Genomic DNA, 24,571 nt, shown 5'->3' with positions numbered 1-24,571 from the left:
ATCATGCAAGAAAGCAGAATAAACATGGACCAAGACTCGTGGCTACAAAGTCAGGTGAAGTGGATAAAATCGCAATATTTTGGACGTGTGACCAGCCTTCGCACCCGATGTAAAAAAACTGTGCTTATCGGAGGCGCAAATGGTGATGATGGAGAGAACACTTAAAGGTGCTAGGAGGAAGACCGTCAAGAATCGAACTTGGGACGGAATGGAAGCTATCTTTGGGTAGCTTCCAGTGAAGACAAGTGAAGAGAGCACTGCAAGGTGGTGGATAAAATAAGTACTACTTTGTGGGTAAGCCAACAATGGTTTTGAACTTTGAAAATGCTGACACCCACCCCCACCAGGAGTTCATCTCACTCTGGAAATATAGTTAAGTGTTGAGTCTAGTGAGGCTGATTTTAACATTGTCAACAAGTAGTGGCAACGCCACGAATCTCACACATTGCTGGAGTGCGTTTTGCAATGAGACGTTGCGACACTTCAAGAAAACCGATGCCGGGATGATGCCACAGCAGTTTGGGGTGTTTATTTGAGGGAATATACAGTAATATGATTTCAAATTAGTATTACATGTCCTTTATTGTAACAAGTAAAGGACATTTTGTGCACTTTAAAATATTCCACTTGTTAGGTAACTTTTGCTTTTATTTTCAATGAATTTTTTTATTTTATTTGACTAGTTACATTTTTATTGTGTTTTTGGCTTTATTATCCATTTATTATTTTTCATTTTATTATTTTTATTTTATATCTACGTGACTTTACGAAAAGAACCAAGAATACGTAAAACATTCAAATATTATTTACACAATAAACATTAAGCGACACCATTACATTGAATGGATGACTTAATAACAAATATACCTTCAATAATGTTCAATTAAATAAAAATTTTTTTTTAAAATTCAAATAAATATTGGCCATTTGTTACTGTGGGAACCAAAGGGACCTCGATGCAAAAGCATACGGTTGAATAAAAAAACGAAGTTCAAGTTCATTTATTAGGTATAGCCCTGTGAGCAATTCGGCTCTTGAATCGGGTGCAACCGCAACAAACAAAAAACATGAACAAGAAAACATCTTAAAGTGACTGTGCAAACAGAAAATCAAGAAAAGACAGCAAAATATTGCAGAAAAAGCACCGTACACCAACGCTGTGTACAAAAATCCCAGTGGGATGCAAGTCAAAATGAACAGGCAACGCTGCCTTCCCTATACGATCTCGCGTATCTCGTTGCAATACTCATACGAAACGTTCCACACAAACGCGAAGCAAGAACATGTGTAATTATCCTCATTTTTCCCGCGTTATTTGAAGCGACAACAACAATTTAATTATAGATTTGAAGCTTTCGTGATTGCAAGAATTCATACTCTTAAGTTTTTTCGGTAAAGCCACGTAGGTAAAAATAAATAATAAAATAATAGAAATACTAATAGAAAATAATAAATATCGACGTTTCGGAGGCAACACAAGTCTCCGTCATCAGGTGGGACTGTCACAGCTAAAATTCGTATTCTATCAAGTGAGGCAAAATTCCAAGAGACAAGCTCTTAAATACAAGTTAAGGGAGGGGAGGGACTTATCTGAATGTGGTAGCCAATGAATGGAACGTATTGGGGGATGGGCGGGGCTAAAATAGAACAATTATGTGTACAACAACAATAACCAAAAGCGCGCCAAGGCATGAGATGGAGAGAGAGAGCGCGCGCGTGCTTCCCATTGGTCCGTCGGGCGGGTGGGGGAGGAGTCAATGGTTCGGCGTCGCCTCGACCAATCGGAAGCGGCGTTACGAAACGGGAGGCGCGCGCGCGCGCCAGCAGGAAGAAAGTTTGGCCGCCCTCGGTTGCGAGGCCTCGCTGTCGCAACTCGACTGGAGCTCGTTTAAACATCGTTTTAATTATTATTAAAGCCGTTCGTGACAATTCCCCTACCCCCATATATATAAATAAGTGAGAGAAAAAACATTGGGTGCGTGGGCGCGGTGTGTTTGTGTGGGAAGGAGGAGGTTTTTAAAATAAAAATTACAAAAAACAAGTAAAAGTGATCGTTATAAGAGGAGGCTTGAGGAGGAGGATGAGCGAGGCGGCGATGCAACAGGGCCCGCCTGCCAAGGTGCGCAGGACGGAGGCGGGAACAGAAGGCGGCGAGGGAGACAACGTGAGTGGATGAGTTTATTTCTCTCTGCCCCGTTATCTTCAAATCTATGAATGATAATTACCACCACCACCACGAGTGGACGTAGAGGCGGGCGGGCGGGCGTGCCACATCGGATCGCCACTCACGTGTAGGCCCACGATCGCCTCCTTTGTTGGTTACAAACCGTGCGTCTGTGTGTGTTGCGTTGGGGTAGGGGGAAGTAAAAAAAAGTACGGTGGGTTACCCCCCCCCCCCCACGTGTTGGTTTGCCTTGTTCGCTCATCGTCAGCAGCATCAGACACGATCATTCCACTGCTGGATGAGGGCCTCCATCCACCCCCCCCCCCCCCCGTCATCCCAAAAGCCGTCGCTAAGCGTTGCAAGTTCTGCGATGTTGACTGACAATCCCCCTCAAGTACCTGCACGCGAGATTACTTAATCGCTCCATCTCCCGCGGTTGATGTTCTAATTTTTTTTTTTACCGTCGGATCCACGAGCTTGCAATCCCCGTCTAGTGTCGTGCCACATGCCGTGTTGCCTAAGCCCACACTCTCGTTTCTTATTAGTTTGAAGGATGTCATCAACACGTGCGTGTTCTCTAATCCACGTGGCCCCAATTCATGTCTTTGGATGTCATTCTGAGCATGCATTTGTCCGCGCTTCCTTAGCGCACATTTTAGTAAGATGTTTCCTTGTTAACTTGTGTTGATATTTTATCTCCATTTCTAGAAGTTTTAATTGTCAACATTCGAGTGGCGAGATGTTAATGACCTCGCTTGGTGTACAGAAGGGCATGGGTTCGACCCCATGACGCCTGTATATTTGCAAATTTCATGTTCTCCGCCTGGTTGCGCATTTAGAAACATGCGTTTAGAGTATTTGGCTGCTTTAAATTTCCACACATAAGCTACTTTGTGAGCTTATCATTTGTGATAGCCAGGTCGTTTCTGATAAATAGCTGTATAGCTCAGTGGGCCTTACCTGGTAAAATAAAAATCGTATCTACGATTGGAGAAAAAAAAAAGCAGCGGGACTGCTCTCATTCCTGTCAGCGTCCCAGAGCTAATTTGGAAATTCCACATTACTATGGCGGTCGGAAATTCCATATTCCTATAGCCGGACGTAATATGTTGATAGTGGTATGGACCTAAGGCCCCCACATAATTTCATACAATCCGCGTCCATACCCCAGGCCTACCACTTTTAAAACTCCCAGCAAATGATATTTATCCAGAACTGCAAGTTTCTTAGCGGCACTAATCGGCTCCTATAGAGGAATATTTTCGATGTGACAGGACAGTTTTTTTTCTAATCGTAGCACGTGCAGTAAATATGGTCCTTTTTTATTCCCAGTAGATGCAATCCTTTGGTATTTTTCTGGTTATTTTTGGAAAATGCTCAGGTGTGTTCATGTTTGACCCACTAAAGTTATTTGAAAGTCATAACCGCTATCTCATGACAGCTTCAGCCTTCCCACGAAGTGGTATATCAACCCTACAGACCCCGGCGTCGACCAATGAACTTAATTTTAACCAAGTAGTGTATTGTTTTTGGCCCCTGCTATGGGAATGTCGATTGTCCACCACTGGCTTTGGGGTATGGTTGCTATGCCACATTACTTTTTTGAGCAATTATAGATTTGGACTTTTTTCTACTTTGTTATTTATACAACTACGTGACCACCTATTCAATGAATCGGTTAGGCTCCATTACGCTTTAAAAATCAGATTTTCCAGGCATGTTTTTCTTCGGATATGTCACGAAGTAATCTAACCCCTTTGAAGGAGATATCACAAGACTGCCATGGAGATCTCAAGTGACTTCTGATCCATCAATGTGCAGCAATTTGCCACCTGCTCTGCTTCAGAGAGTAATGTTTGTCACATGACGGTTTGGCCGATCATTTTTCATGAACACATTTTTATTTAATGTAATGGGTTCTTTTGTTCATTTATTGATAACTGGCCTCACCATACCCTGCACAATTGAACACCCATTTTAATTACAGGCAGCTATCAACATTCAAATCCAAGATCTCAGTGATGTCAGCACAGCGCTCTGACCTCTACGTCACCTGGTCAACTCGAGACACTGATGACTTGGCACGCGAATCAATTCTGCATCTTTTGGCATTGTTTGCCAAGACTGGTTGTGAGCTGCAATGTGCATTGGTTGCCCTCATAATCTTCTCTCAGATACAAATGCCTCATCACTGTAATTTGGTTTGGGCTTGCTGTTGAATATAGTTGTGATTTCATCTGAACTGGTTTGTGTGTTATTAAAAGACGGTTTCAATATTTATCCAAATCTTTGCAAAATGAACATGGTGTATGCAGCACACAAAGGTGATAAGAATTATATTGTAATATGTGGTGGAACGGTAGCACTGTGGTTTGTGTGCCATAATATTAACTTAAGCTAGTATTTATAGTCACGGCTAACATCAATCTCGAGTTTTACTAGATCCCCCCCCCCGCTGCTTATACAAATCGTAAATAGTAAAATGTATGTGGCTCAGTGGTGGGCCAAAGAGGGCATTGTATTACTGTGCATATATGCTCCCCACTTTCACCAACCTGTACTGACCATGGTGGTGTAGTATGATCAAGTAACCTCCACAACCCCATACAGCATGGGCAAGCCTTCATCACCAATGATTTATTTATTGCGATATAAGAGTATGTTGTCTGTATGTATGTTGAACCTCTTTCACATGCGTACATAGCCAACCGTGCTAATCGGAGGTGTATTGTATGTGATGGTGTTGCAGTGCCACTTGGAATACATTTTATTACTAATGGAACTTAAATTGCAGATGCATTTCTTTGTAATATCCTTGTATTATGTATCTGTGTTAGTACCCACAGATATAGAGTACAGTATATAAATGTCAGTGAAAATTTGATATCTGCACTAACTGTATTTGTGTAGTGTGGGTTATTGATATACACTTTATCACCATAATAATGCACAATATCTTCAATGACATGATACAAAAAAATTAGAGATGCACATTTTAATACCTTTGTAATGATTGTCATATGAACTTGCTTTGTGCAAATATGTACACCTTTGTAATGGCTATATCCTTCCTTTTTACTGTTCATTTTAGATTAAAATCTGCAATTTATTAGTCGCAAATTACAACAAAGTTTACTTTCCGAACGTTATCTCCTGGGCTCAATCAGTAACCTATCTTGACTTAAATGAATAATTAAATATTCGTCAATCACACACAGCATCGGATGTTATTGAAATTATGTCTGTATGTCCAGTGTAAACAATAGAGGTTCTTTTATCTTTGTCTTGCAGTTATTTTAGGGAAGCCTGCATTATTTACTCAAAGTGATTGTAACTGTCAAAAAGTAAAAACCCAATGTAATCGACGCATCTGTTAATGGCGTTCAGTCATTAATGTGGAGGAATATAAATGTTGTGGATTCTATTCTAGATTTGTTGGCAGACAATCTAGTTATGTTTTTCCTAATCAAATAATTTCACTTTGGATGTATATAGCCTCAAAATGTGTACACACCTCACAACACTATACAAAACAATGATATATTTTATAGAGGCAGTCAGTCATGGACAGAGGTAAAAAGGAAGGTCTTAAGCCGAGGCATGAACAGAAGGTGGCAAAGCATGGACACGTGTGGGAATACAGTCCCAGACCATGGGAGCAACAGGAGAATTGAGCTATCTCCCACTAAATGAAAGTTGGCTGAGGTGTCTGACTGAAAGCCGTGGTAGCCGGAGAAGAGGATGTGTAGAGGGGATTAGAGTGGCATGAGACGGGGTGAGGTGGGTAGCGGTGAGCGTGGAGGATATGTATTTTACTTTTTCACAAAATGTACGTTAAATTGTACGGTTATATTTTTAAAGTTATTTGCCTTAGAAGATGATTAGCCGTGACATATTTTCCAGGAAAACTGTAAATGTTGTGGTGTGCTACAAGTGACGATAACGCAGAGTAAATGGTCTTACCGCGTGATGTGTGGGGTCACTGATAACCCCAATTATTAATCATCTTGTATTTTATTATCAAATCTGAAATTGCTGTTTCATATATGCACATTAAATTAAGAAACATGTGAAATTTTTGTTTTAAGGCTAAACAAAATGCTATTCTCTCCGACTATGAATGCACAAATAGCATTCTTAAACATGCTTTAAATGTACGTATTTCCAAAAAAAATAATTTCTTCAGAACGTTTAGTGCACTACAAAGTACTTAAATGTGCCTAGTATGTTTGAGATATTTTTTTCACTTTGTGTGCACTTAAATCACTTGCCAAAATATATCCTCTATTTAAACGGGCAATACTTGCATGTCTTTGTTAAAACACTTTTTTTATTGTGTACTCTGATTACAATTTTTTTCATTGCTGAGTTTTGAGAAAAGAACCCAAAAGTACAAGTCTCTCCTTTAGATTAACATCTTTGAAAGATATGCATGTCAAGCAGTTTTGTTTTTTTATTTTCAAACAATAGCTGAGGCTGTTAATGTAATCTGATGAAATGCTATACACATTGATAACACCTGTTGACTGATGAACTGATTGCAATTCCTAACTGTTCCAGGGACCAACCGATAAGGTCCTGACCTCTGCCACCAGCAATGAGGGTGAAGTCGCAGATGCCAAGAGTACTGCACCCAGCATCCCAACCACACTCCCTAGCACCCAGGCTCCTGTCCCTGCTGTTCAAGAACCCATTATGTCTTCCAGCACACAGGTAAGGTGAAGTGTCACTTGGCAAAGCATTTGCCCCTCTCAAAATGTCAATTTAAACTAGGTTCCTGGGGCGGTGCTTATCCCCATTTTGTTAGGGTCAAAACAATGCATTAATACAATGATGAAAATGTATTCTTAACCCATGCATGGATTTACATTCCCAAGAATAATACATTATTATTGATACGCAAATGTTGTGTTAAAGCTTGGACTGATGTGACACAGTGAAACGAGAAATGTTTTGGAGAGAGAAAGAGACGGATAAAATGGGACAATATGTACAACGTGGACGCTCAAAAGACACAATAGACAAAACAGTTCAATAAGACGGTTCTAAAATAAACCGTACAGATGAGACAAAATACAGCATTAGACGGTAAAACGATAAATTACAGACTCGCCACAATTTAAGGCTGTATGTGAAGAGCACCGCACTACCACGCTCACCACTGTGGTCGCCCCTTGTGCCCCATCCGGTAGGGTCAAACGCAAAAGGCTCTGGAGGAGATCGACGCCTGCCAGAATGAAATCGATGCTCTCAACGAGCAGGCGAGCGAGGAGATCCTGCGCGTGGAGCAGAAGTACAATCGCCTGCGTAAGCCACACCTGGAGCAGCGGAGCGAGCTCATTCGCAAGATCCCCAACTTCTGGCTCACTGCCGTATCCTTCAGTGACCTTTAACGTTCGTTTTGTTTGCAGGGGAAGCGTATTGTAAGTATGCTTATACATGCCAGCCAAGCATTGCAAAGTATCCCTCACTCAAATCAAATGAGTGAGGGGTGGCACAAATCTCCATTTACAATCCTGAGCCAGTGTTGGAAATTTGCCATTCTTGGTGGAGGGGGAGGTTATCGAAGTCATTTCACAGACCAACTCTAGGTGGGTTTCCTCAAAGAAGGAATTTATCAGCCCTGGATTGGTGATGTGTTAAGCCGACTCTTCAGTTGCAATTAAACTCAGGTCTGCTTTTCAGTGCCACACTTGTCAAGTTAAATTGCCTTAGCATCGGACATTAGGCCACAAGTTATTTAAACCTGGCAGTCATATTTTTAGGAGAAACATCCCATGAAATTGTGAAGAGTGTTGGCTTTGGAGGCTCGGGAAGTGATCCAGACTGATGAGTTTGTAACATTCTAGAACATGGCTCACAAACTCTTTGGTTCTTTCGGTAAAGTCACGTAGGTAGAAAAAATAATAGATCACGATGTTTCGATCGCAACACAAGCAACCGTCATCAGGTGTGAAACAAACAGCAGGTGGACTGCTGTCGTAGGAGGACAGCAGTCTCCTATGACAGTAGTCTTCCTGCTTCAAATCAAGAATGGCTCACAAACATTGTATTTGTTTATTTCATTGCATGTAGAGCTGAATGTAAATCTGGATTTGTGCTATAATATATTAGAGATTCATTCTGAAGTTATATATTATACTGGCTATCCTTAAAGTTTACTAATAAAACTGAAACTTGATAACAGCAGACAAATTTGGCAAAGATGCTAACACTAATTAAGCTCAATCATTGACTGCTTAGATCAATACACTTGTTTGGTCAATTTTCTGAGACAAAAGCACTGCTTCTTTTGTATGGATGCATATATTGAACATAGCTAAGACAAAAGGATATGTTGTAAGAAGCAAGAGGGTAATGCAGCAAAATGTTTTGTTTCAATATGTGTGTGCTTCCTACCTTCAACCCACACTGACCACCAGGGTGAAGTGTGGCCAAATAACCCCCCACAACCCCAACAATGATGGGACCCTCGGCGAGAAGCAGATTGACATAAGTGCTGTGCATGTATGCCATAGGTGTCGTAATCACACGTTGCACTAAATTCAACATGGATTTCCATTGCTTTTTAGCTTCCTTAACTCTTCCAAGTTTCTAAATCACCCGCAGATCTCCCCATTGATCGATGAGACTGATGAAGAGGCTTTCCATCACATGACGAAGCTTGAGGTACTTTTTCCTGTCTGATGGGTATTGCTTTCAACGTCAATGTTCAGTGCATGTGTGGGCTAAGAAGGATGGATTAGCAGCCCTGAAAAATATATTATAGATTATGAAAATTAGCAACACTAATTGCCAAGTTTTCACCATTTTAAGCACGTGACTTTTATTAAGATGATTGTATTTTTAAATCCTCATGAGCTATCTTGGTGTATTGTGGGTAATGAGATAATACATCACGGGGTGCCAACGTTTAGTCACTTAATTAAAATTACATTAAATGACATCAACCATTAGGCCTTCCCAACCAATTGGCCCGGTTTTTACTTCGTGTCATATTAGCAGGGTATGGCCTATGAAAAAATAACAATAGGTTTTATCCTTTCTGGCAATAAAACAGGTGTTAAGATGTTCAAACACCAAACAGAAACCTTTTGCAAGGAATCATGTCTGCATTAACAACACGTACTTAAGGTAAACTTGCAAACAATCATGCTCCGATAATATGTGCATTGTCCTTGAAACTGATTGGCGTACACCAGAGACAGCCTTCTTTAAGTCCTAGTTTCACCAGACATATCAAGTCTGGATACAGACACTGATGAGACGAGGCCCTAAATAAGGCTGTCTCTTCTTTAGGGCCTTTAAGGACAATGCACATATTATCAGAGCATGTTTGTTTGTTGGCATGTTCACCACAAGTACGTGTGGTTAATGCAGACATGATTCCTTGCAAAAGGTTTCTATTTAGTGTTTGAACATCTTAAAACTTGTTTTATTGCCAGACAATGGTTAAATTTATCATTTTTTTATACTGTACTTTGATCCTGGCAAAAAAGTCCCAGGGTATGGCCTGATACACAAATACTAAAAGCAACATGATTGCGTCCCTATAACGCCTTGGTAACTCAGCAAATGTTGCTTATCTGGCCAAATGCTGTTGGAAAAACATGGTCTAGAATGGCTGTTGGCTAATGAGCTTTAATGTTAAGTGATTTCTGGAGATTATACAGACCCTTGTCTTAATGCTGTTTTGAGAAGGTGAGGGTAATGCAGTTCTCAACCTTTTTCAGGTGGAGGAGTTTGAGGATATCAAGTCTGGATACAGAATAAAATTACACTTTGCTGAAAACCCTTACTTTGAAAATGACATCGTCACAAAAGAGTTCCACCTTGGATCAGCAGGCAAGTTCAGGTTTACTTACACCAAATTTTTTGACAGTTTCCTCATTTAACTGCCATATTTAGCTACATTTTCATTAAAATATATTTTTTATTAAATCAGATGTATTTACCAAGTATTACTGTTAGGCAGCTGGCAAAATTATTTGATGTATTTTACAACCCTTTGTCAAGTCACTGCTGACTATAAGGCATATCTATGAGAGCTCGAACAGAGGTTGGTTTGACCATACTTCACCACATTGGTCAGTGCAGGGTTGGTGAATGGGAGGGCCAAGGACTGATTCACGTATCCCTCGCCAGTTTCATGGCGCAGTGCGTTAACCACTACGCCACCACTCCACCCCATTCACCACACCAATATCTGGCGGTGCGGTTGGTCACCTTGATTCAATATGCTGTGGACATGAATCAAAGGCTGTGTAAAGTAATTAAAAATGTGCACAATCAGCACGACACACTCCTGCCTGTACCTTTAAGCTAGTTGTAACACAACAATTGAAATAAGCATGTTTTTTCAATGTACTTTTTCGTCATTAACAAGATGGTGCTATTTTAAAGTTTCTTCAAGAAAGTTCCTTGCTAAGTCATAGACCATTCTAGGCAATATGTCAGTCAGCATAAGGATGCAGAGTACATTTGCGAGCAGGTGAGTTCAATCTTGATTTGAAGCTTTCGTGACTGCAGGAATACATACTCTTTGGTTCTTTCGGTAAAGTCACGTAGTTAGAAATAAAATAAAATTAAACAAATCACGATGACGACCGCTTGTGTTGCGATCGAAACGTCGTGATTTGTTTTATTTTATAATCTAACTACATGACTTTACCGAAAGAACCAAAGAGCAGGTGAGTTAAATATATTTGATAAAGGGGTAACCCTCAAATAAGTAATTTCTATTTTAGAAATAACGATGCTTTATATCAACGGCTGTTTGACATGAATTTGAAGCTTAAAAGATAAATTTTTTAAATAATACACCATCCAGAAAAGATGCAGCTCTTGTAGATGCACCGAAACTGGTGTCCTTAGCTGTCGACCAAGAGCTTGCAGTGACATGTATACATTTACGTGTGTCGGCGAGTGTAAAAATCGATCTGAATGAACGCATCATTCATTTTCCAAATTACATTGAGTAACCGTGAAGTTAGTGGAGGGCGACACGATCCCTACCTTGGCTCACCGTGAATGTCGCGTGGCACTACAGGCAAGCCGGTGTCACAGAGCACGCCGATCCGGTGGAAGGCGGGCATGGAACTGACACGCCAGCACCCTCCGGCCGACACCAAGGGCCGTAAGCGCGGACACAGCAGCTTCTTCATGTGGTTCGGTGACCACAATGACCCGACCTCGGACGAGGTCGCAGAGGTAGGAATTGTGGCCTATGGACACCGTGGGTGACGTGCGTCTTGGAACGTGTGTGCAGTTGCAGCGCTTCAGAGGCAAGAGTGGACAGAACGTTCTGCGAAACGCTTAAGTTCCGCGGGCGGTATGAGGTGGCCAATATGTGGCAGCACAGCAAGTGGGTTCGTGAAGCCATCTATGCAGTATAATGAGTCTCGTCTCTTTGTATGGTATGTGTGGGGGTGTTTTCCCCTGTGACTTCCTCGCATATGGAAAACACTCCTGAAAAAGTCCGCCAGATCTAGTAGTAGTGTGTAATTCTCAATACTATGTAGCGTCCATAGAGGGCAGTCTAATTGCGAAACTGCAGGAAAACCGCTTTCCATTTACAGTGGTGGGTCTTCTTTACCAGGAAGATAACCACAACCTGTGAATAGTTTTGCGTTTATAAAAAAAAACACATTTGCATGTAGGCACACGTGTAAATATTTATTTATTAAAGCTATAACAAAACGCTATCAACATGTGTTTAATATTGTTTTAAAACGACGCGTAATATTTTTTTACGGGTACAGCTTATAGATAAAATGTTTATGTTTCATGTTTTTATACTTGTACACAATTAATATTTATGTTAGAGTAAAACATGATGATTTACATTTGTAAATATAGTTTATTTAAACAAATATGAGATATGCTGTTTCTTGACAGCATATCTGTAGATCTGATCAAATCGTTTCCAGTGAAACTCCTTGACCATAATGAAGTGCCGTTTGTCCCAAAAACAAGAGAGCTTTGTCACTATGTGGACCCAGTCACATTCAGAAATGACAGTAAAACCTTGGATTGCGAGTAACTTGGTCTGCGAGTGTTTTGCAAGATGAGAAAATATTTTAAATAAATATTAATTTGATAAACGAGTGAAGTCTTGCAATACGAGTAGTACGTATACGCTTTGTCTGCCGAGCGTTACAACTGATATACGAGTGCTTTGGATTACAAACACGTTTCCCGAACGAATTATGCTTGCAATCCAAGGTTTTCCTGTACATCCATCTTTGTGAAGTACAAATTAAAGAGACCAGATTACATATCATTAGAACTGCTATGTGTCATAAACATTTTACAATATTGTTATATTTTGGGCAATGGTGCTTCTTCTGGAGATAGATTGCAGGTAGATTGTCTTAAAGCACCATTAACAGTGACACCTTCAATTTTGGAGAAACTTGAAAAATAATTGTTGTGAATTTCTATAAACATTTGCCATTTAATAGAGTGCTTTGTCTGCCATTGCAGTTTTTTGCAGTACTTGTGTTTGTGTGTGTGTCCAATCCTCCATTAAAAAAACAATAATAGCATAGTGAATCATGTTTTATTTATCAATGTCCATCTCATCCAATGTTATTTGTGCACCTGATCACAATGCAGCAATACCCAGGTTGTCACCTGGTAAGCTGAGTAAGATTTAATTTTAAAGTGTGCATTGAGGCCTTGGCGGTGTGTGTTCTGCTGGCAGGTTCTTAAGGACGACATGTGGCCCAATCCCCTTCAATATTACCTTTTGCCCGACAATGATGGAGAGAATGGCCTTGACAGCGAAAGGTGAGCACTGTTCAATACATAGCGAATTACGTTGTAAAGCATGTCATCTGCAGGTGCCCATTCAATGACTATGGCCACAAAAGTCATACATTTTGGCTAATCATTAGACCACAACAATAAGACAATGAAACATAACACAATGCTAATGAGCACAGTTAAAATATAATTGGGAAAAAATACAAAAAATAAATTTATTAACTACCCCAATGCATGACTCTTATAGAGGGTTCTTGAGTGTCGGCAGGGCTTCCTTGGATAAGTAACTCATTATCATCACTCCGTGCATGCATACAAGTTAATGTTTGTCGGAAACTGTTCCGTGAACTTGACAAAAAAGCAACATTCACCACTACACTCGCTTCCACATGGTCACGATGGTGCAAATATTTTCCCTTTCAGTGAAGAGGGGACGGTGGATGACTCGGTGGTGATAATTGACGATGAGGATGACGACGACGACGATGATGACAGCGATGGTGACGTGCAGGAGATTGATGATGATGACGGTAAGCCGAAGCCCGAAAAGTCACTCTCTTGTGCCTGTAGGTACAATCGGCAAGGCAATGCTCTTGTTGAACCAACTAAACTAAGCAGTGACATGCACAGGCAACTTCACAGATTAAATCAATGTACCAGACAGTGATGGGTGTGTTATTTTACATTGGACATTCATATTTTTTTATGTAAGCGCTTGAGCAGCGAGTTTTATGCATCTGCTTCTGATATCTTTAAAATGAAAAATCAAAGACAAAAGTGCCTGCCTCCCAAGTGAGCATTGGGCAGTGCTCATCTCAATCAAGATTTGAAGTTTTCGTGACTGTAGGGATCCATACTCTTTGGTTCTTTCGGTAAAGTCACGTAGGTAGAAAATAAATTAAATCACGGCAACAATTGCTGTGGTTGTCCCACCTGATGACGGACGCTTGTGTTGCGCCCGAAACGTCGTGATTTAATGTATTTTATTTTATACCTACGTGACTTTACCGAAAGAACCAAAGAGTAGTGCTCATCTCCTTTACTAGCTCTGAGCCGTTGGTGGAAATTCCACATTCCAATGATAAGGGCCAGTTCTGTCTCCACAGGTACACAACCACTGTTGACTGTAAAGTAGTACTCCTTTAACGAACCGCAGGGGGGTGATGGGCTGAATAGTTATCCTGATCAAATGTGTCATAAATGTAGCCTTATACTCAGGAAGTTTAATATAGAAGCTGGTCTTCTGTGTCTTGTGTGAGCAGATGATGCCCTGGAGTTTGAAGATGTTGAAGATGATGGGGAAGTGCTCATTGAAGGTGAGAGTCATATTCTCAAAGTATGTTTTTATCTGCAGCATTTACATATATGTGTGAAGAGGGCAGCAGGGTGGCAGAGTTGGAACACTTGTGCTTTGACAAGAAGGTCTTGGGTTCGATTCTTTGCTTGGGTGCATTTGTGTGGAATTTGTATATTCTCCCCCTGTGTTATGCATGGATTTCCTCTTGGTGTTTTATTTTCTTCCCATAGCAAAACAATTCATGCACTGTAACTGGTTTTGGCCAAACACCCAAGTAAAATATTACCTGCAAATTACTCAATTGTAATTACACGTAGCAACTTTGCTGGCAACTCCAAAAACTTGGCAAGACCCTCCTGAAAAAGGTGTGAAACCCAGTGAGGCTTTTTTCTGGGTAAAACAAGCATAATCATGAGCAAAACAATTACACTGAATGTTATGTCTTTCACTATTTGCCTTGTGCCTGGACACATTCTGTTGAACAAGAAGTAACCAGAACGTTATTCCACCAGAAATTCAATAATGGTATGTAAATTATCATGTTGATTATGATGGCATATAACATCATGCGGAACGATCAAAAACATCAGGAGAGCTGCACAGCACAACCCTGAAAAGCAGCGCAATAATTGTGCTCCTCTAAAAATGATCACTTGTGTCTCTTTAGACGATGATGACAAAGGAGACGAGGGTCATGTGGAAGTGCTGGAGGGAGACGATGACGACGATGATGACGACGAAGACGACGACGATGACTTTGATGAAGATGATGGCGCGGCAGACAATGATAATCCAGGGGAAGAGGAGGAGGAGGAAGAGGACGGATAGACGTCGGCTGGACACACCCATGTACGTATCACGCAGAGAGCTATAACTTTATTAACCGTGCATTAGACTTGTTCACAGTCGTGATTAGTTGAGTTGAAGGCTTTTGCTCAAGAGCTGCTTGTTGGTATTTTAGCCTAGGGGTTCTTCTTGTGCTTTCATATACCTATGTTTCCTTTCCCAAAACATTTCAGAAAGCTACCATTTGCATTGCAAATTATCCAGAATGCACCCAGTCTCATCACATCTGGTTGTAGGTTAAACCTGGGTGGTCACAATAAAGGGTGCTTAAAAAAATGTTTTAACATCTTCTTGGTTCTTTCGGTGAAGTCACGTAGAAGGGAAATAATAAAAATAAAACATAATAAAATAATTCTCACGACGTTTCGGCCACAATGCAAGCAGCCGTCCTCAGGTGAAGAACAGGTCTGTCTTTACCGTCACGAAAGCTTTAAATCGAAACAGATATGTTGTTTGGGTTGCATATCTCTTTACCTTGCATAACACTGACATACACTTTGTCTCCTTTTACCCCAACAGCTGTCTTCATCGGTGCGAAAATTAAAGTGTTTTCAGCAATGGAATCCTTCACTCGTTTCCTCCACTGCACTTCTACCTATGAACCAGCGTGATATGGCGACCTTCTTTGTTGACGTGAAATCAAGGTTGACGTCAAACCATCAGACGCAAAAAAATGTTAATGTAAAAAAGTAAATTGTAGATTAAAATGCATATTTTGCTGTTATACATCACTTTCCAAGTAATACCATTCAAAGTTTATTTTTGTAAAATCGTATAAAAGTGAAAAAGCTCTTTTCATTTTTTTACCGTTTTATCACTAGGGTTTGTGATAGCCAAGCTAGTGTGTGTGTGTATATAAAGAGTATTTCGATAAAAGTAGCTTTCCAATGTGTGGCCCTTTTTAAGCAAGGATCACCTTTGTATTTTGTTGTATTAGCTCTTGATGTTTACGTTTGTGTATCATTACAGATGCCAGTCTTTTTATAAAAATTTTGAAAGTTTAGAATTGTGTTCCACCATCAAAAGTAGAATTTTATCATGGAGAATATGGTGGTTAGCATCTGAGTTAGGCAGATTTTTGCCTAGTTTGGCAGCTTATTGGTATGTAGAGATCTCAAAACTATAAAATTTTAATTAAGTGGAATGACACTTAAAACCCAATTGGTTGAGATGTAATTTAGTTAATTATCTCAAGGTCTGCCATCTGTCTCCATTTGCAACTTTTATTTTACCAAATATTCTTCCAAAGTAATTTTTATGAAATGTAAATGTACCATGCATAGTATTGATTTGAAGCTTTCGTGACTACAGGAATCCATACTCTTTGGTTCTTTCGGTAAAGTCACGTAGGTATAAAATAAAGTAAATCACGACGTTTCGATCGCAACACAAGCAGCCAACTACTGGATTATATTTTTTCCGCCTGAGGACGACTTCTTGTTTTGCGATCGAAACGTGATTAATTTAATGTTTTACCTACGTAACTTTACCGAAAGAACCAAAGAGTATGCATAGTATTGTTTTGCACCATACTGTGCCACAGTAGCGTGAAGCATTTGCTCCTGCTGTAGTCCAGAAGTCAAGCGAACGTGCAAGTGTCTACATCAGCAGTGGGCCCTCTGCCTTGTGGTGTAATTAGAAATTGATTGATTTACTGACCACCAGCCGACACGGAAACAATGTGTAGTTTGGTGCAACACATCACAGATAATGGGTCAACTGTTATTTAGACCACTGTTTGAAAATGTTAGCAAAATGTATGTATGTTTAATGTCTTTCGCACCGCATGTAGTAAACCGTGCTAATCAGAGGTGCGGGAGGGGGGATTGACAAATTATGATACTGGCACGTTATGCCTACTCAAGTGGTGTGTGTCCTTTGGCTTATTGTGCACAGAACTATAGTGGAAAATCGCTATCTCAACAACGTTTAAAGAGACTCAGAAATTGTTGGTGTAGTTGAATTAAATAATTGAAAATAAGCAAGCATATATTTTTCCCCTCTTGTTCATAATGCCAGTGGTATAAATTATGAGTGTTATAAAATAGTAATTTGTATTAGATGCTTTTCCCCTCTGCTTTTCTTCATTGTGCATTGTTTGCAATCACAGCAAAGGCATTCAAGGCAGATTTGTTAGTTGTGCTAAACTACATGGTTTTCGTGCTCCTTTAAGCATATCATTATTTGAAACATAAATATGCTATCAAAAATGATTCATCCTAGGGTACACAATTGAATAATTAGTCCAATAAAAGGTATCTTTAGAGGGGATAATTGTATTCTTTGTAAAATATTTTTGGACTTTAAATTTTACAATTTATATGTTCATTTCATATTGTATTTGAACCGAACGTTTCCATTCAAGCAATTACACGAATATTTGTTAAACATTTTTAGTAAATGGATGCTTACTGGACTTTTGCAACAGTCATTGAATTACGTGGGGTCACAGACAATTCCCATGGCTTTAGTAGTGACGTGAATAGCCCCCTTGAATTGCATTGGACATCGGTCATCTGTAATGCACGATTTTAATTCCCACCCAAATGAACCGTCGTGTTCCTACTTGTTTGCAACGCAGCTTCACAAGTGGTTATTTAACCGTCGAAGCATGTGCTGGTAGCCTGGAGGCAATTGTGGGAATCCATTTGAAAGTTTTAGTATTTTATCTAGATTTCTCTTGGGTTTTTTTATGCTACATTTTTCAGTTTAGAATAAAAAATGTATCTATAATAGTTAATACATCAGTTTAACATTTGTTAACCATTTATAAGTCGCGTACTTCTAACGGAATATTCGTCCTTTGTTGAAGCAGCAATCTCTGTCACATAGTGGACTTTTTTTATCACCCCCGTAAAACATTCTTTGTCCCCTGCTACCAATTCAGGCTAAAGTTGGTAACAAAAAGCAGTACATGTTGTCGACCAAGTGCAGGAGCTAAACGTTGATTCCAGTGGCTGACTCAGCTTTGCTACAGATGCCGCGAATCGTAATTTAACTTTGTTTAAAAGCTGTAGACAGGAATGTACAGTTAATTTTAATTTCACATTTTGCTGCAACTTGCAGAGGTTGTTTAAGCCCCGGTTGGCAATTGGTTGAGCGCTTGGATGTATTCACCAAAGATGCGTGTGCTGTCTGCTTCACAGTGGGCGTTAAAAATCACGTGATCTTATTCAAAATAGAGTTAAGCCATGCGTGCTGCAATCACTGTCAAAATTTTAAAGGAGAAAATACCTGCAAATAACTTCGGGAAAAATCACATTGACATATACTTCCTGTTGGCAGACGATACCAATTTGCAGGCTGGCGCTGATTTATGGCTTGTTCTATGTAGCGACAATGGCCACTAGCTGTCCCCTAGGCTTGACTGCTATAATGGAATGGTTGAGTTGAGAAGAGATGTAAGTTGCTTTGACTTACCGAGTCATTTAAGCACTATAATGACAAGAACATTCAATCAGAAGCGTTATTTTGACTGGGGGAATTCGATGAGCTATGAAGCTTTTTTTCACAGATATACAGTGTGGGTGGATCAATGGCATATAGCAAATGTGTGCTACCCGTCACTTGTTTTCATCTGTTTTAAACTTCTCAACCCTACAGGCTAAAAAAAATTCTGAGTTTTCTTTAGCCTTCGCTTAACTAAAATGTTTCCACAGCTAGTTGTGACGTTGCGGAGTGACTTGTTGGCTTAGCCAAAGCAGTTTGAACGTTCCTGCAATGGTCATTTTTTTAAGCGACCACATTTCATTGAGCTGCATTACTAGGCTTGTGGTGCTAACTAAATATGATTACCAAAACGTAGAAACGACAGCGTTCATCTAAATTGCACGTTGATGTGAAGTGTAGATTTAGGAATATTTAACATTTATGTAGTAAATCTGCCCAGGATTAAGCAAAAGTAGTTAATGCAAAGCTACATTAATATGATGGGTGTTATAATTAGATTTACTACACATTCAGTTTAATTTTATCTGTTTGGAATCTCAACGTTGCTCCTTGCGCAAGTCGCTAGATGGTTCAGGAGGCTAAAGTCAAGTCTGCACCGAGCCAGCACTTGTGACATTCTGGACTTGACACAAGTTTTATCCACCTACTCAGCCGAGTACTAAAGTGTGATAAGTTGATGGTCGTTGTACATCTCCAATCCAGCACTGTGGAGGCGATTTTGGATCGCACAAATATGAGACTCCCTGGGCGTCGAGGCTACAACACCTAGGCCTGCCAGGAGCAGCAAGTGGATTAATGTCCATCTGTTACCATCTACACGGGATAGTGTTGCTACCCCCCCCCCCCTCGCACGTATGGGTATTCTCCGGTAGCTCCGGTTTCCTCCCACACGTATAAACACTTGTTCTCAAGAAAACACCTTAATATATAGAGAACCACAGAGGTTGGGCAATAGTTGGTGCCGGCTCTCCAAACGTATCTTCCCTCTCGCTTTTCTGTAGTTCCTCGCGCATCTGGTATTAAAATGAGTTCAGTTAATTTGTAGTGCAGTAGAAGTAAGCCGCGCTTATATTCATAGTGTGGTTATATCAGAAGTTGTCCACCTTTATCTCCCACCACTGTAATATAAGCATGTGTTGCTTATTTATGAGAACTTCTAGTCTATTGCGTCTCGGGATACTCGAAAATGTTTTATCACGTCCCTCAAGAGGTGTTTGGAAGGTGCCACCACCTAATTGGCAGAATAAAGGACCTCGGCTCTGTGCTGCCACCCTTCCGGAGGGCAGTCCTCTCACCATGAGGCTCATGCCATTGGATTCTGCGAGGACTTCGAACAGAAAAATCTTCTGTCATGGCATGACGTGGATAGAAAAAAAAAGTTGGGTAAATAATTGTGAAAAATGCAGCAAAGTAATGTATTTTTTTTATGTAATTGCGTAGCTTTGATAAGATAAGTGTACAGATCAGTTGTGTGTAGTTGGCCAGCAATGACCTGTTATTATCCCTTGCCACGTGCTCTTAAATTTAAGATTAAATATCAAATGTTAGCGTTATTACATACAAACATTGTATTTTAACATTGCAGCATCATGCAGTTTTATTTAACTCCTTTTAATTCGGGGTTTTCATTGATATTATTTAATACACCTCAAAGTCGTTTTATATTTAGTATTTGATATATTTACCGGTAATTCCAATCGTGTAAACTTTATTTAAAGTATACTTTATACAGTTTACCTTTTCAGAGAAATGTTTTTGTTAATTAAAGCCGCTAGATGTTTCCGTTGTAAATAACATCGAATTCTTCGTTTGCTCTCTGTGCTCATCGCATTTGACACCTTGTAGGAGTGCTGGCTATGCTTGTGTATAGGGTGCAGCAAACCTTGTTTCCCATAATACTATTATGGATGATATTTGGTCGCGAAAGCCTACGTGTTAAACAAACACATTGTTAGCCTGAAAGTCTCGCCGTAATGTCGCCCCGCGGGTTGACTTCTGGAATTTGTTTTGGTGCATACAGCCTTCTCCATGGGACATCGTGTATTCAGTGTGGCAACAGAGTGGTTAGAAAATTACAACGGCAGCACACATCGTTGGCTAAAGCAGCGCGTTGGCATTTACAGTTGGAGGCTTCTGGTGGAAGTTTGGTGTCCACTGATTGACATGAATGGGATTTTTGTAAATAAATTATTATATGAAAGTTGTGCATCTTTTAGGAAGGGGGGGGCGGGTGTTCTTTGACTAAGTTCACATTAAACAATTCAAGCAAATGTTTGGTTTTGCTTTTAATCATGCTGCAGTGCCACTTGTGCATTTTTTTTGTTGCTAACCGGCGTCATTAGCGTCAGGCATCGGTTGATTGTCTAGAACAGCCTGTGAATGTTTCGGGTCCTGTTTTAGGGTTGGAGCTAATGGATCTACATTTTTTTTCCAGAGGAGTATTATGCTGAGGTTGACTACTGTGCCGGAAATGTTTTAGAATTCACATTTACGAAACAGACGGTGATACAGATCCACACGAGTGGTTTCGAAAGTTAATATTTAATATTCCGAGAATTTCAGGTATTTTATACCATCGAACAATCCACCCCCACAACTCAATTGGTGATGCAGCAGTTGTGGAGAGTTTCCCATACCTAACCAGTGTGCTCATGACCGGCTCCTGTTTAACAGCAAAGGTCTCACTCCAAATCAGTCGAGCGCCATTATCTTTTCATAGCATGCGTTACGCTGTGTGGAAGCTACCTGGTCTCTCGCTCCGCATGAAGCTCCAGGTCTTCTCGGCCACGGTAATTCCCTCCTCTACGCTTGTGAAACGTGCACCCCCCTAATGGAACATCTTCGCCGGTTAGAAACATTTAGGCTGGCCTGCTAACAATCCATCCTGGGTTTAACCATATATGTGTGTGTGTGCGCGTCTAAGTCGATGTATTTCTATGTGTGTGGGTCAATGTCTGTGTGTAAGTCCATGTGTGTGTCTGCCTTTTTCGCCCGAGCAACGCAGGGTACTTACCGCTAGTTTAATAATAATTAAAAACCTTGACGGCTGTGCACTTACGTTGTGGCTAGAATGTATTTTATAAGAACCTTTGGCTCTAAAGAAAAATTTACTGCATTGGTTTTTCAAATTATTTGGTTCTTTCGGTAAAGTCACGTAGATAGAAAAATAATTTTAAAAAGTGAATAAAAATTATTTAAAAAAACAAATGTAGACTAGCCTGGTTCTTAATCGGATTGTACTGGCAGTCTATAATGTAGACTAGCAATGGTTATTAAACTGAGTGAGCGTACTGGCAGTCTATAATGTAGACTGTGGCCTGGTTTTTCAAACTGCAGGTTTACCCAAAACCGCATCACATTCGGCCATTCAAGTAATCTTTCACGTCACGTATAATGTGCGTACGCATGTTGATGTGACATCACATTTCTCAATTCCCACTCGTCACAAATGTCTGACCCCCCCCCTAGGTGCGTGACGTCATTTATGGACGGCCCCTTAGTCACTTACCCGCGAGACTCTACGACTTCGTTTTATCAACGGCGGACCGGCGCATTGGAATTTAAATCCCCGCAATGTGCTCCCAATCGCCGAGAGGTCTCGCCTGGGTTATGCTGTCGCTTTGTAATGCTGCACCTAAAGCCTGGTACACACACACAAGAAAAGCTAAACGCTAAATTGCAAAAAATTGGAGCAAATGCTTGCCACGTGAAGGTCACATTCGTGTTTGAAGCTGAGACTTTCCACTTTAAGAAAATGTTAAATAAAACATAACATGATCCGATAATGAGCATTATGTAATGTGCAAGGAACATAATACTGCTTTCATTACACAAGCTGCGTAAAATTAGCGGAGGACAGATTTGTGACTTTTTTTGTGTAAGCGGCAATTTTGCCGACCTAAGACAGAGAGAGATGTTCAGAGTCAGAAGTTTATTCCTCACCGAGTAGAGCCCATTGGACTAAGTTCTTGTTCAAGGGCAATTCGTCCGGCAGACGACATTGAAAGCCACGTTCATCTCGAATTACTTTTGCCTAAATCTATTCATATAAGTTACAAAAAATGTAGTGCGTAAAAATATCTGGTTATTATCATAAACAGTGTGCCTTCCACTCTCTCAGTAGTGCCCTACGCCGATTATCTTTACTCTAAGCTGGCCTATCAGCGTTCGAGAGAAAATCCAGTTAGAAATTAAGCCCTGATTGCATAACGTCTTAAGACTACATGTTTTGACTAATTATGCATAATCTCAGATTATCGCGGTTGGCTACGTACAGTGCGAAAGAAGTTCAACATACAAACATGCGCATCTTTGTGCAAACATAAACGAACAAGACAGCATATGAGACTGGCATTACAAACCAGGCAAAACATCATTTATGCATCGAATCAATGTCCCTTTTGCCAGTCCAGTGCTGGGTGAGGACGTTGGAATTTATACAGGTAGGAACAATGTTCCACACTGCCCACCAGGTATGAGTTGTCTGGCTGTCGTGCACGAATGCGCTGTCCAACCAAGTTCCTACCTGCCCACTCCGAAGGAACGTGTTTTGACCATACATCATCACGCTGCTCGGTGGGGTTGGTGAAGACGGCCACAGGTACGACCACGGCTTTTGTTTGTGCCCTGCAATGCCATCTGCTGGCCACAACGAAGCCCACGGGCAACTGACCCAATCAGGGCTCAACCCCGCCCAGAGGTCGCAACCGGGTACCCGATACCCGTACCCTACCCGATACCCTGCTACCCGTACCCGGCGGGGTACGGGTACCCGTTTGCGACCCTGGTGCGGCCGGGTACGGGTAGGCCGTGAGTCACTGGTGAGTAACCGTTTGTCACTCATTTCGGGTAGGGTACGGGTAGGGAACGGGTACCCGTACCCATTTGCGACCCTGGTGCGGCCGGGTACGGGTAAGGAATCAAAACCCGTTTGCGACCTCTGACCCCGCCGCAGCCTCCGAGATCTGGCGACAATCGAAGTGCAATTCTGTCGACGTTGATTGACAGGGTGAACCAAAACAAAAACGCTGACGTTTGCTTTGCGATAAATTCTGGAATGGCCTCGCTGGGAGTGATTTATTCGCATGGCCGGTTGTCCAGTGTTCCAGTGTGGGATTATCCTAGTAGCACATGTAGCAGCTCCTACACATGTAGCAGCTACTACACATGTAGCAGCTACTACACATGTAGCAGCTACTACACATGTAACAGCTACTACACATGTAGCAGCTACGGGCTCCGCACTTTCAAGGGCCCCGCGCTAAATGCTTTCAAGCTATCAACTCCGGTTCAGTGATTCTGCACTTGCTCTATTACTATAGTACTATACCGCCTTCAATTTTTACGAACGACCGGGTGTTTAAGGTTAGCAATTTGTCGTATTATCTGCCTGTATAGCAAATGAAAAAATACAATTACTTTACTATGCAAGCAAAACATTTGTGTTCTAATATTTGTAAAAAAATTTTAGGGCCCCTTTATAGCGTCTGCTACAGGACCCGCACTAGCTTAATCCGCCTCACGGCAATTCTGCATCTCTGTCAGTGCAGACCGCGAGAAGGACGCCAGGTGGGGGCTCAGGTGGTTGATGCCCATGCCAGGGGAAATGAACGAAGCCACGATCCGGGATTTTACTGGTAGGAACCTCCTGGTTACACCAGCCCCGCAGGGGATTATTGTGTCCGTCCGTCGTGCATCAAAAAATGGGAGGGGTGGGGCTGGGTGGAGAGGGGAGAGTGGGGAGGGGCTGGGTGGGGAGGGTGGGGCTGGGTGGGGGGGAGGGGTGGGGCTGGGTGGGGAGGGGCTTGTCACCCCGTGGTGCCCTTATAAAACTCAACGTTTAACCTACTCACGCCGGCTTATTTGCGGAATACACCACGCCGCCGTTGACCCTGGCCATTGACCGAGCAACCCAACGTTCCTAGCAGTTCCCTCCGCAGGAATGTGTTGTCGGGCGGTCATACCAGCCCACACCTCCCCCCCACCCACCCCCATCTCGCCAACCCAATGACAACTCCACATCGAGATGCCTCTTGCAAAGGCGGTAA

The 24,571-nt window shown here is 41.3% G+C and overlaps 1 protein-coding gene across 1 annotated transcript; it reads left to right on the top strand.

Moving 5' to 3' along the window:
- The first annotated feature begins 1,817 nt into the window (after positions 1-1,817).
- On the top strand, positions 1,818-20,818 carry LOC144731266 (protein SET-like). Its single transcript, XM_078612307.1, has 11 exons — positions 1,818-2,164; positions 6,725-6,877; positions 7,357-7,536; positions 8,756-8,833; positions 9,898-10,009; positions 11,214-11,374; positions 12,870-12,955; positions 13,355-13,461; positions 14,194-14,247; positions 14,896-15,077; positions 15,594-20,818. Exons 1-10 carry the CDS (start codon positions 2,081-2,083, stop codon positions 15,054-15,056), a joined length of 1,176 nt encoding a protein of 391 aa, XP_078468433.1. The 5' UTR covers positions 1,818-2,080; the 3' UTR covers positions 15,057-15,077; positions 15,594-20,818.
- Positions 20,819-24,571: the final 3,753 nt, after the last annotated feature.

This window comes from Lampetra planeri, chromosome 38 (assembly GCF_965212315.1).
Source record: "Lampetra planeri chromosome 38, kcLamPlan1.2.h2, whole genome shotgun sequence".
In the NCBI taxonomy this organism is placed as follows: Eukaryota; Metazoa; Chordata; class Hyperoartia; order Petromyzontiformes; family Petromyzontidae; genus Lampetra; species Lampetra planeri.
Note: the sequence above shows the minus strand (reverse complement) of the source record. Positions and strands in the feature narration are given on the sequence as shown.

What these genes read in the sequence shown, in the direction of transcription:
- LOC144731266 (XM_078612307.1), top strand. Translation starts at nt 2,081, where the DNA reads ATGAGCGAGGCGGCGATGCAACAGGGCCCGCCTGCCAAGGTGCGCAGG. An exon ending in CCAACTTCTGGCTCACTGCC is followed by an intron (nt 7,537 to 8,755) that starts GTATCCTTCAGT and finishes AACTCTTCCAAG; the next exon opens with TTTCTAAATCACCCGCAGAT. An exon ending in GTTCCACCTTGGATCAGCAG is followed by an intron (nt 10,010 to 11,213) that starts GCAAGTTCAGGT and finishes GTGGCACTACAG; the next exon opens with GCAAGCCGGTGTCACAGAGC.